Genomic DNA, 11,378 nt, shown 5'->3' with positions numbered 1-11,378 from the left:
CAAACCTGTAAGACCTTCGTTCATCTTCGAAACACAAATTAAGATATTTTTGATGAATTCCGAGAGCTCTCTGTCCCTCACATAGACAGCAAGGATCCTAACACGATCAAGGTCCAAAACCGTATTAAGGACATCGTTAAATTAATCCATGTGACATCAGTGGTCCAACCGTAATTTTGCAAAGCTACGAGAATACTTTTTGTGCACAAAGAAAACCAAAATAACGACTTTATTCAACAATTCGTCTCCTCCGCGTCACCCTGGCGCCATTTTGGAGAGTATCACATACATAAAGTATGCAACGTATGTACGCAGATACGCTGTTTTTGTTCAGATGAAAGCGGAAACAGCGTATCCGCATACGCTGCTGCTGACACCGAACAGCATACGTTGTTTACATATGAGATACTCTCCAAAATGGTGCCAGGGTGACATGGAGGAGACAAATTGTTGAATAAAGTCGTTATTTTTGTTTTCTTTGTGCACAAAAAGTATTCTCGTAGCTTCGTAAAATTAGTTGAACCCCTGATGTCACATGGATTATTTTAACAAACTCCTTGCTACGTTTCTGGGGTTCAACTAATTTTACGAAGCTACTTGAACCCCTGATGTCACATGGATTATTTTAACAAACTCCTTGCTACGTTTCTGGGCCTTGATCGTGTTAGGATCCTTGCTGTCTATGAGAGGGTCAGAGAGCTCTCGAAATGCATCAAAAATATCTTAATTTGTGTTCCGAAGATGAACGAAGGTCTTACAGGTTTGGAACAACATGAGGCTTAGTAACTAATGACAGATTTTTCATTTTTGGGTGAACTATCCCTTTAACTCAGCTGCTGATTTCCTTGACAAGATTCCATCTGCGGTTGACTCAAGAGTCCATGCAAGTGGAGGACGAGTCCACAGATGTTTGGCCTCAAACATCTCACATGCTGCAGTCTTATGAAAAGCTGGTCAAGCCAGACAAAAACACATGAAGAAGATGAAGAGATGATGAGCAGGTCATTTTCTGTGAAGCCAAGTGCCTGAATATGCAGTTGTATGTAATTCACTATTTCAACTGTGCAATCCTTAACTAGCATTTTTTAAATACATTTAATAAAAGATACATAAACACTGGAAAACAAAAACTTTTTTTCCATTTTTTTAAGCTATATTCTGAAATAAGTAGTACATTAAAGTTATTTTAATATGAACTTCTTTTCTATTGAAGAGATGTCATTTCTCATTGAAAAATTTCCATGTGTGATCTTTTCTTTTTTTTGGAAGTGACTTCTAATTACATGTGTGGAACTGACTTTTAATGATTTGATTTATCTAATAAATTCAATTTGTAAGTTTGTTAAATTCAAAATCAATAAATAATATTATTTAGTGGTTTATAACAGTGGAGTGTGGTTAATCTGTTTTTATCTAAGTCTGTAAATGTTTTTTTTTTTTTTTGATGTTTATTTTAAATACAAAATATAATACAAGGCAAGATTTGTTTGTATAAAAGAAGGCACCAAGACATCCACAGTAACAATTCAACTCAATGACTGATGTGTCCTCTAGTGTTAGCCACTGATAATGGATAAAGTCTTTGTATTTTTCAAATACATCTTTGTAGTGTTTTTTTATAGTCCATCAGTGCAGGTCTCGTCACATCCTTAATTCCTGAATCCCATCAAATTGTCGCAAATGGAAGCGACTTTCAGTGTGTCGGACCATTGCACGCAAGGCAACAAATCCAAAAAGAGCCTGAAAAAACCCCAACAATATTCAGTCTTGCAGTGTTAAAATAAATTCCTTTAAAACATATTTAAATAATTATAATCTCATATCGATACAGAAATATATATAGATTCATACCTCTGCAAAAATAAATAAGGCCAGTATTATATGAACTCCTCTCTCCAGAGGTTGAATGAGAATAGCCTCATTGAAGAGCTGGAACAGAATCAGGGGAAACTGGAGCAGAAGAGTCAGAAGCCAAAATCCAGCCAATTCTGGAACCTATGCAAAAAAATTATGAGATGATTAGGGGGAAACAATCATATTATATTATATTATATACTTTAGGTAAGCAAGGTTTATAAAAAGGTTTACCTTCTCTTGCAGATTTCCAACATTGCCCAGGTAGAGTCTGATGGCCTCAATCAGGGTCATTAAAATAAGCATTGTGATCAGGATGAACTTGTAATAATCTGCAAGGGCTGGGTACTAAAAGAAAAATCTTAATTATTTATTATTAGCAGTAATATCCCAGAATATTAATAAGGTTAAACAGCAATAGTCAGTGATTTCAGACTGAATTGTTTAAAAATATTAGGTAGAGGAGAATCACCTTTAGTTGTAGCATCACAACCTCGCTGATCCACCAGAAAGGAAAGAACCACATGTTAAAGTAAAGTGACATCTGAAGCGGGAGACTTGATACTACATCCTTATCTGGCGAATAAAGAACATTACAGTGATGGGAAGTTCGACTCATTTTTGCGAATCGGTTATTTCGAATATTTAGTTTCTTTCGAACAGTTCGTTTTTATGTCATCATTGTGTGTCTGTTATTTACATCTTTTGGCTGATTTTTTAAAATGCAAGTTTTAATTGAATATAATTAAAATTAATTTAATTATATGTCATTTTCTCCACTAGAGGGCGCGTATTCAAAATAAACAAAGAGGCAAAGGCGTAGTTTGATGACGCCGTGACTGAGTGTGGAATCATGAGAGTTGTCGTCTTCATCCCCACAGCCGATGCAATCCGACGGGACTCGGGCAGAAATCATGTTCATGGATGAGCTAATGATTTATTAACATAGTAGTATGAAGCAGGGTGAGGCTGAAAGCCGTCGAAGCGTAACGAGGCCGCTGAACGAGCGCAACACGCAGCTCGAAAGCAGCGGAGCTTTTATTATGCCACAGTCGACCGCTTCCGCTCCTTCCGGTCGTGCGTATGTGGGGTAAAGCAGAGCTGTTTTATCATACTAGATACATTTGAACGTTCTGTTATAATGCTACTCTGTGCGGTCGTCACCGGTCTATTAAAACGCACAACATATTAAAACGTCTTTGGTGTTTCCATGTTTTCTACAAAACAAAACCAGAAATTGAGGGGTTATGACGTCATTGGTAGGCGACACAATGACACCATGGACACGCTCCGTGTCACTAGTTAAAATTGCTTATTTCTCTGGATTTAAACATTCTTCGAAACATTTGGGATAATGTAAGTACACAAGTCAGCAAAATATATAACACTGTTCTAGTGGTTTTTGGATATTTTAATAAAAAAATCGTACATATTGTGCCTTTAAATGCTACTTATTAAAACACTTGCTTTGTATGATTAACGTTATTCATAAAACGCCATAAACTGACTCGTAAAATATTTTAATTGTAAAATTAAGCTTATTACATTAACTTTTTTTTTTTTTTTTTTATGTTTTCAGTTTAATGAGTCATTTGTGAGTTTTTGACAAAAATCGATCGATTCCTTAATGAATCGTTCAGATCGGTTTTGTGAACGTTCAACAGAATTAAAAGATCCGACTCAAAACCACAAATTGATTCGCTGTTTAGGTACTAGGACAAGGCAGGCTAGGCAGCTCAGGAAATGAATGTAACCAACACCGTTTAACAGTGATATAAAGCATTACTGTATCTCCTAATCAGGTAAGAAACAATGTGATGTTTGCCAAGAGAAGCTACACTAACGTTACGTGCCACACAAACTCGGCTAACATGATGAATTAGCCCAGCAGCAGCTAGCACCTCAAAACAAAGTCACCATTTCGCCAACCCAAACACACATACTCTGGTTCAGAAAGTCAGCGTGCTCCTCCGCAGAGGGTTGTGTTCGGCTTTGGTCCACAAACACGGTTCTGGAGAAATCTCCAAGCCGTCGCCGAATGGGTTCAGGCAGGTCCATGTTGAGAGGAACAAACGCGAGTCCGTAGCAACGAAGGCGGATCTCATCTCATCCAGCGGTGACTGGGGTGTGTTTTCACTCACACTGCTCAGATTAACCCGTTTTTTGCAGTGTATAGCCCTATTCGCACGGGATTAGTATTATCTGGGGACCTCGGTGTTCGGCGAAATATGGTAGGTCTTTTGCGGGGGAATTTTTACTTTACAAATTACAGACATGGCCGATTCGCACGGGATTAAGATCACAGACAACCTCCGCAATTATTACAAATGACTGAAGGTCACCAGGTAATACTAATCCCGTGCGAATAGGGTTTATTATGAGGAAGGAAGGCAAATGATGTGGGTTTGAATTCTACATTCATTATAATAAGTAATATTATCTGTTTTGCAATTGATATGTAAAATGATCGAAGCTTATTTCCGCCACGGAATTAAATTGCGAGTTTAGGCCTATGCCTGACAATTTGGACGTTTCTTTTCAGAGTTGAAAAAAGTCAGAATTGTGAGATATAAACTCAGAATTGCGAAAGAAAAAGTCAGAATTGTGAGATAAAAAGTCACAAAATAAGCTTTCACGTAACAAAGATAATCTTCGTTAACAAACCAAAAAGTATCATCCCAGCAAACCCTTTTTTTGTGTTGTAAAAGGTTATGATAATATTTTTATCCGACATGCTTAAGACTACAGACAGATGTTGGGTTTTTCACAACATTCCAGAAACGCAGTTATAACGTTTATGACATCAGCAACATCTACGACATTTTACCCAGCAGGCACACTACGTCATAAGACGTTATTTGGTTCAATTTTGGTTGCGACGTCTGGCTACCAAAATTCAATGTCTAATGTCAATTTCAATTTGATGTCCAATACCAACCTCAACTCACGTTGATATTTGTTGTTTTTAGGTTGTGGAACCAAAATCCAACTTTAAGTCAATGTCAAATTGGCATCAAATATTGACATTTTTCACTTTTCATTCTCAATCAAAATGCAATGTCTGTCCGTCGTCATGTCCAGCGTCAACCTGACGTTATATTGATGTCCTGTGCCTGCTGGGTAGAAACATACTTCACATGCTACTACCATGTTTTTGTTTTGTAACATGGTTTTTGTAGTCATTAAAACAGTAACTCATATATATCATAAAATAGCTTTATTTTTTTAATACATTTAAATTGTATTATTTACAGCTATTGCTCTACTCCGTTCAAAGTCTCTTGTGTAACGCCAGCATTACAGGGTTTATATGTACGATGAATTCACAAGACAGTTTCCATGGACGTCAGGGTGTCTGAACGATCCAATGTGTCATAAAAACGCAGACAGTTCTTGTACTGCAGGAGTTTCTCGTACAGGTGACTGTGTCCTGCCCCGCTACTCAGCTCCACGCTCAGATCTGCATACCTGCCCAAACACATTATGAAGATTCATCTGTAAACACATCTGTAAACTTTTCATTTTTATCTCATATTCAAAGCTTGAACCGTACCTTTGTGATATTCTCCAAAACACCAGTGTGTTTATAGCCATTAATGTGGCCAGAGTAAAGAAAAACCTCTCCATGTTGCCACTGCTGAGGTTATTAGGATAGAAGTTTCCTGTAATCATAAAACACAATATCGAGTGAGTTCATGTTCTATTGCACCCCAATAACAAGTTCAACACTTTCAAGAGTGAAATATTTTTACCTCCCGACACAAAATAAAGAATGTGAATGAGGAAAGCTCCTAGAAAGCAGCCACCTCCATATGAGAGGGTTAGGAAGTGCAAGGAGACGCCTCTAAGGTTGCTGGGAGTCAGACAAAAGGATATGAGAAAGCCTGAGCAGAGGAACAGGAGAGATGCAGATCTAAGCAAAAACAAAACAACTGGATTGATGTTGTCTAATGAGCACTTTAGCATCATGGAAATAATATTTTAGAAAGTGAATTGAGAATACGTACACGCTGGTGTCACAAAGGCCTCCGCCACTCCCAGTAAAATGTACTGGGGCGTAAGCTGGAAACAGGTCATAGAGGACACATGCAGGACCTTTCCTGATAATGTCTGCTCCACTTGGGGGTAATTCTTCCTGTGGATTTCGGAGATCCCTGCCAGTAGTGCTGAGAGAGCTGCACAGGCATGACCCATAGCTGTAGGGAAATGTAGTTTATATAGACAAATAGTAAAGATGCACTAGGTTTTATTTATATATAAAATTAACATAGAAACTGTTATTATATCATTTCAAAAGTAGCATGCCTTTCGGTATCAGTATAAGTTCCAAGGCCATTGCTGAATCAACCAAACAGTGTGAACAGAAATGACTTAAAGGTACAGTAGGCGATAGGGCTGCACTATTAATCGAATGCGATTGTCATGCGCATTTTGTTAAAAAAGCCGGTTCTGTAATCATCATCACTTGCTTTCAGATGGAGCAGAATTTACTACACATAGCTGTAGTAACCGTATATTGCCGTAGTCGTGTGTTTATTAGTCACGTTGAATCAATGAAAGCAGTTGAATCTTCTGTTTATTCAGCTGCAGCGATAGGCATTTTCTGGGTTTCTTCTGCGAGGCGTATTTGGAGTTTCGGCACGAGAGTGCCCTCTGGCCTTTGGATGGAGATGTACTGCTGATCACAGAACCGTGCTTCACTGAAAGATACGCATGACAATCGCAGCTTCTGTCGAATCGCGATCTCGATTCCATTTCGATTTATCGTGCCGCCCTAGTAGGCGATTTCGGAGAGCCTAGCAATAGCAAACTAGCATTGAAAGCATAAGATCTCACCCTCCCTGCAAATCACTCTCCAAAGCCACGCCTCCTCCAAAACACATGACCACGCACAGGCAGGCCAGAGGCTAACTAGAGACATGATGAGAGACGGCGTTGGTGGAATGCAATGCTGTCAGATTATCTCATGTCTCATTCACCAGTGAGAAAACATTACAGTACAAACTACAAAGCACATAATATTACAATAATAACACCTTCCATTCCTTTTCTGTGCTGATGACGTATCATGTCTGCGCAAACAGGGTGCAGGAAGGTATGCAAATACATATGTTGACAGGCAGGTAGGGCAGCCTATCCAAAGCCATTGGAAGGCAAACCTGCAGCCTTTAGCCAAAAAAGCGTAACGGCTAATACTAATGCTGCAGTGCAGGGAATGTGATCCAAGTTGACCATTACACTTTCTCTAATAGTAAGTAATACAGACCCTCTCATCTCTCAATAGTAAGACAATCTCTGGCCTATCGTAGCCCTCGGACCGAGAGATATGATTGGACGAACATTTTATGGTCCTATGCTTTCCACAGATGATAAATACATTAGATCATGTAACTTAGTGATTGCTATCGGGATGAGAAGAGACTTTCAACCAGCAATTTCCAATTGCACATGAAGGCAGCATGAGATGAACAAGAAGTTCATTAATTGTAGTTAGGATGCTCACTTATAAATGTGGCTGGTGAGGGCAGTATTTTCTTTGGAGACTGGTAGCAGGTGTTGAGAAGCTCCAGCAGTGGGGCTAAGATCAACACTGGCAGTATACTGATGACCTTCATCACTGCTACAGGCAGGAGAAAGCCGTTGAGCTTTAAGTTGGAATGTATCGTCTGCAGATAATAGCCTGATGGGATCTGTTAAAAGATTTGAAATAAAGATACTGAAGCTAATTGCTGAACAAAAGTATAGATTTAGCCAAGCATACTCACCTGGGTAATGCAAGCTTGATATAAAAGCTGAAGTCCAAAGAGAGGGAAAAGTTTGACTAGGATTTTGACGTTCTCCACACTGGTCTCACTGTAACAACCCTCGTTGTTTTCCTTGGCACGGTCTAACCAGTTGGCAACATCTCCGCTTAAATGGCGATAATGGAGGCAGCACATTTTGAGAGAACTGAGGAACACTCCCAGCGTAGTTAGCAAGGAACTGCCTGTTAGTCCACAGACAAAAATTCAAAGATGTTAAGGAACAGAAATAAGAACAACTGAACAACTGGTAGTTATTTTTAAGAGAAATTCTCTGTGAAATTATTGGACAAGAGATATATGTATTTCTGTGTATATGTGTTATGAATGGCACTGTTACCTTTTTTTGGACAGAAAGTCAGCTTGTTGCGCACCATGTGAATGGCGATGACAGCGAGGAGAACAGAGGTGAAAGGGATGAGAAAACACAGGTTTTTGGCAACTGACTGCTGAATGTAGGCAATCCCCCAAAAAAACAACTGTTGAGTTCAGGTTGACCAGCCAGTAAAACCTGTGGATTGTAAACAGCTGCAGCATTTCTGCAGGTATGTTTGTTAGTACAATGTGTTTTAAATGTGCACTCAGTAATTTCTTCCTCATTTAAAACCTTTTAATTTCTTAAGAAATACAAAGTACTTTTAAAAAAATAGTGCTTCGGTTATAACAGTAGAAAAGCTATAAGCTTTTCCATGTAAGATTAAAGCTATTTTATCTTACATGGAGCGGGTCACCTCAAGGAGGCCACCATTTTAAGATCACATGATCAGCTAAATGCAGGGCCCCCTCACTCAAAATATGAAAACAGATTTTAATTATGAAATATAATAATTTATTTAAAAAGAAAAACAGTTGCCAAATGCACAGGCTTTCTAGCATTAATATTATGCTACTATAGCAACAATTTAGCACAGTCCATTTCACAAACTCACATTTTAATTGTTTCATTTGACACACAAACTTCCCGCGCAACTAAGAACGCAACTCTACTGAGTAAGCTAAAGGTATGATGAAAGATTTTTTTTTACGTTTAATAGAGGGCTAGATGATCATAGTTAGTTGATTATTTCACTGTAGCTATTGTTTGTTGCTGTTCAAGTTGATCTAACTTACCATTAAATTATGCATTTGTTAAATGGGCCACAATGATTATGTGTTACATCAGTGAATCGGTCGCAATGAGTGTTTTATAGTAGCCTAAAGCATGACAAATTTAAGTACTTCTGGTGGTGGCGGTAACATATTTTCAAATATGTTGGCCTATATGCGATTTTGTTTTATGTATTATTATTCAATACTCTGTCATCTCTATTTGCTAAGTAGCTTTTAATTCACTCAGAACGCGTTTTTTCATTCCACTGAGGTACTTTTCCGTTGTATTTCAGTGTAAACATTCTGAAACACGGCACTCAAGTTCAAAGAAGTTCAGCTTTTAAAAAGACGTCTCTAGATCTTGAGCTTTTTTAATTCCACTGACCTGCGTCTCACGTTTTTAACAGCCAAAACTCCATCATGTGGTAGCAGGCAGGTTTGTTTACGATCCGACAAATACGTGAATGGGCCACATAATGTTTTTTAGTTGGGATACTTTGTGCTACATCATCACCCCTTTCATAACTTCAGCCACCCCCTCATCAGTGTTGGGCTGGCCAACATCGTCAGGTTGAAATGTTTGGGGTTGGTAAGATTTTTATTTATGTTTTATTTATTTATCATATCTTTTTCAAATAAATGCTGTTCTTTTGAACTTTCTATTCATCAAAGTCTCATAGTTTTCATAAAAAATACTAAGCAGCACAACTGTTTTTAACATTGAAAAAATATATATTTTGAGCACCAAATCAGCATATTAAAATGATTTCTGAAGACTCATATGACACTAAAGACTGAAGTAGCTGCTAAAAAATTCACCTTTACCATCACATGAATAAATTACATGTTAAAATATAGTAAAATATCTAAATATATATAATATATATATCAAGCCGTAATAATCTTTCACATTTCTGATTTATTGTATTTTCCCAGCAGGCACACAACGTCATAAGACATTGATATTTGGTTAAATTTTGGTTGCGACATCGGGTGACCAAAATTCAATGTAAATTCAACGTCTAATGTCACTGTTCTTGGTTGTTGCTCATTGTGGGTCATTGTCATAGACGGTATAAAAACATGGACGTAGTGTCCGTGACGTCACCCGTAGGTTTCCGAAGAGCGTTTTTGAAGCTCAAAGTGGGCGGAGCGGGCCGTCGCCATCTTAGCAGCGCGTCACCGCGCGTCACTCCCGGATAATCGAAACTGGGCAAAGAGGCGGGAGCAGGTTGCTGAAGCCACGCCCACCTAGCTCGACGGTGGTGACCGCAGCGGCAATCCACCTGTCACTCAAGTGGCCACGCCCTTAATTATGCAGAAATCTAAGACTTAATATAAGTTAAACGGATGAGTCATAAAAAAATTCACCCCCCTCACAGTTGTCATGAAGGGCAAAATTAGTTATATAAACCAAAATCATTTTTTGAACCAGGCTGTAAACGTTTTTTTCTGCTGTAAAGTTGGGCATTTTAACATTGGGGAGTCTATGGGATTGACTCCCTTTTGCAGCCAATTCCCTTTTGAATTACAGTTTAAGTCTCAAAAACATAAAAAAAAATACTACAGACTTGAACAGTAGCGTAATTTAAAATGTAAATAGTTTTATTAAATAATTAATAATAACATTTGTCCTCTTGTGGACCCTGGGCCGCTGTTTGAGAACCACTGTCATATATACGTACCACATAGTTATCCAACAGAAGATCTCTTCAAATGAAAACGTCGTACAGATACATAATACTCAGCTCTCCAAATGAGTGACAGTCTGTTTCATTAGGCTAAACCCTGAACAAAACAAGTGGCTTTGAGTGTGAGGTAAGTTAGACGCTAAGTATAAATGTTATTTATACGTAGATATACCAAGTCTACCAAGGATTCATTACAGTGGTGACCACTAACCGAAGAAATGAAGTAGCACACAAAAACAGAGAACTGTTGTCCTTCTCAAACACGTCTCAGCAAACCATCCCACAAGAACCGGTGTAAGTATGCTGGCTCCTACAAAGCATGTGTTCACCATGGCTGCTTGGTAACTGCTGTATCCCAGCTTGATGGTGCAGAAAAGGATCATATTGCAAACAATCCCAAAGAAGGTGAACCTCTCAAAAAGCTCCACGAAGAGTACACAAACAATCACCTGCAGCTTCTTACGTGCATTGCGTGGCTCACTGACCATCCCACCGGGATATGAAGACGTGCAGATCCCATGAGGGAGGTGGCCATCGTGTGTATCAACAGCATCTATGGGAGGCATGCTGCTTCTGGAGATCTTCCTGTGGAAGTGATGTTCAGACAATGCAGGAGCTCCATCTCCATTACTAGAGAGCTGGACTGGCAGTTCCTCACAAACATGTGAAATCTTGTGGATGCCTAACAACAGAGCCTTTGCCAGCACGCCTAGGTTCACGTTTAGTCTCCTGACTGAGGTTTCTGGATAATGTTTACGCAATGCTTCTCCTCACTAATGTATTGAACTTTGTCGGTCTCCGAATCTCATTAAGATGGATGACGTGGCGGCAGCGCGCAGAGCTACTGATGATAAAAGTGGTTTCAGAGACGTGAGACATACTTTTATAATGAATGTTTTCGGAGAACCAGCGAAGGACATGCCATACTTTACTTGTGGAGAAA

At 38.8% G+C, this 11,378-nt stretch overlaps 3 protein-coding genes across 3 annotated transcripts in view; 1 reads left to right on the top strand and 2 right to left on the bottom strand.

Moving 5' to 3' along the window:
- LOC107678978 (cytosolic carboxypeptidase 2-like) overlaps positions 1 to 1,111 on the top strand; it is a 16,622-nt gene extending 15,511 nt beyond the window's left edge. The window contains exon 24 of the mRNA XM_016474376.1: positions 854 to 1,111. Coding sequence (XP_016329862.1) covers positions 854 to 977 — 124 coding nt within the window. The 3' untranslated portion in view covers positions 978 to 1,111. The remainder of the gene's footprint in view (positions 1 to 853) is intronic.
- Positions 1,112 to 1,399: 288 nt separating this feature from the next.
- Positions 1,400 to 4,019, bottom strand: LOC107678976 (transmembrane protein 17B). The gene is made up of 5 exons (XM_016474374.1): positions 3,798 to 4,019; positions 2,327 to 2,430; positions 2,089 to 2,202; positions 1,852 to 1,995; positions 1,400 to 1,740 (listed from the first exon to the last, which is right to left on the bottom strand). Exons 1-5 carry the CDS (start codon positions 3,910 to 3,912, stop codon positions 1,642 to 1,644), a joined length of 576 nt encoding a protein of 191 aa, XP_016329860.1. The 5' UTR covers positions 3,913 to 4,019; the 3' UTR covers positions 1,400 to 1,641.
- Positions 4,020 to 5,120: 1,101 nt separating this feature from the next.
- On the bottom strand, positions 5,121 to 11,001 carry LOC107678971 (solute carrier family 15 member 5-like). The gene is made up of 7 exons (XM_016474370.1): positions 10,698 to 11,001; positions 7,620 to 7,840; positions 7,358 to 7,544; positions 5,862 to 6,050; positions 5,607 to 5,738; positions 5,408 to 5,516; positions 5,121 to 5,322 (listed from the first exon to the last, which is right to left on the bottom strand). Exons 1-7 carry the CDS (start codon positions 10,999 to 11,001, stop codon positions 5,178 to 5,180), a joined length of 1,287 nt encoding a protein of 428 aa, XP_016329856.1. The 3' UTR covers positions 5,121 to 5,177.
- Between the last annotated feature and the right edge of the window lie 377 nt (positions 11,002 to 11,378).

The sequence above is a fragment of the Sinocyclocheilus anshuiensis genome, unplaced genomic scaffold, assembly GCF_001515605.1.
Source record: "Sinocyclocheilus anshuiensis isolate Anshui unplaced genomic scaffold, SAMN03320099.WGS_v1.1 scaffold2044, whole genome shotgun sequence".
In the NCBI taxonomy this organism is placed as follows: domain Eukaryota; kingdom Metazoa; phylum Chordata; class Actinopteri; order Cypriniformes; family Cyprinidae; genus Sinocyclocheilus; species Sinocyclocheilus anshuiensis.
This window is presented reverse-complemented; position numbering and strand designations above follow the sequence as displayed.

What these genes read in the sequence shown, in the direction of transcription:
- LOC107678976 (XM_016474374.1), bottom strand. Translation starts at nt 3,912, where the DNA reads ATGGACCTGCCTGAACCCATTCGGCGACGGCTTGGAGATTTCTCCAGA. An exon ending in TTGGAAATCTGCAAGAGAAG is followed by an intron (nt 1,996 to 2,088) that starts GTAAACCTTTTT and finishes TTTTTTGCATAG; the next exon opens with GTTCCAGAATTGGCTGGATT. An exon ending in CCTTATTTATTTTTGCAGAG is followed by an intron (nt 1,741 to 1,851) that starts GTATGAATCTAT and finishes GGGTTTTTTCAG; the next exon opens with GCTCTTTTTGGATTTGTTGC.
- LOC107678971 (XM_016474370.1), bottom strand. Translation starts at nt 11,001, where the DNA reads ATGCCTCCCATAGATGCTGTTGATACACACGATGGCCACCTCCCTCAT. An exon ending in TCTTTATTTTGTGTCGGGAG is followed by an intron (nt 5,517 to 5,606) that starts GTAAAAATATTT and finishes TTATGATTACAG; the next exon opens with GAAACTTCTATCCTAATAAC. An exon ending in TTTTGGAGAATATCACAAAG is followed by an intron (nt 5,323 to 5,407) that starts GTACGGTTCAAG and finishes GTGTTTGGGCAG; the next exon opens with GTATGCAGATCTGAGCGTGG.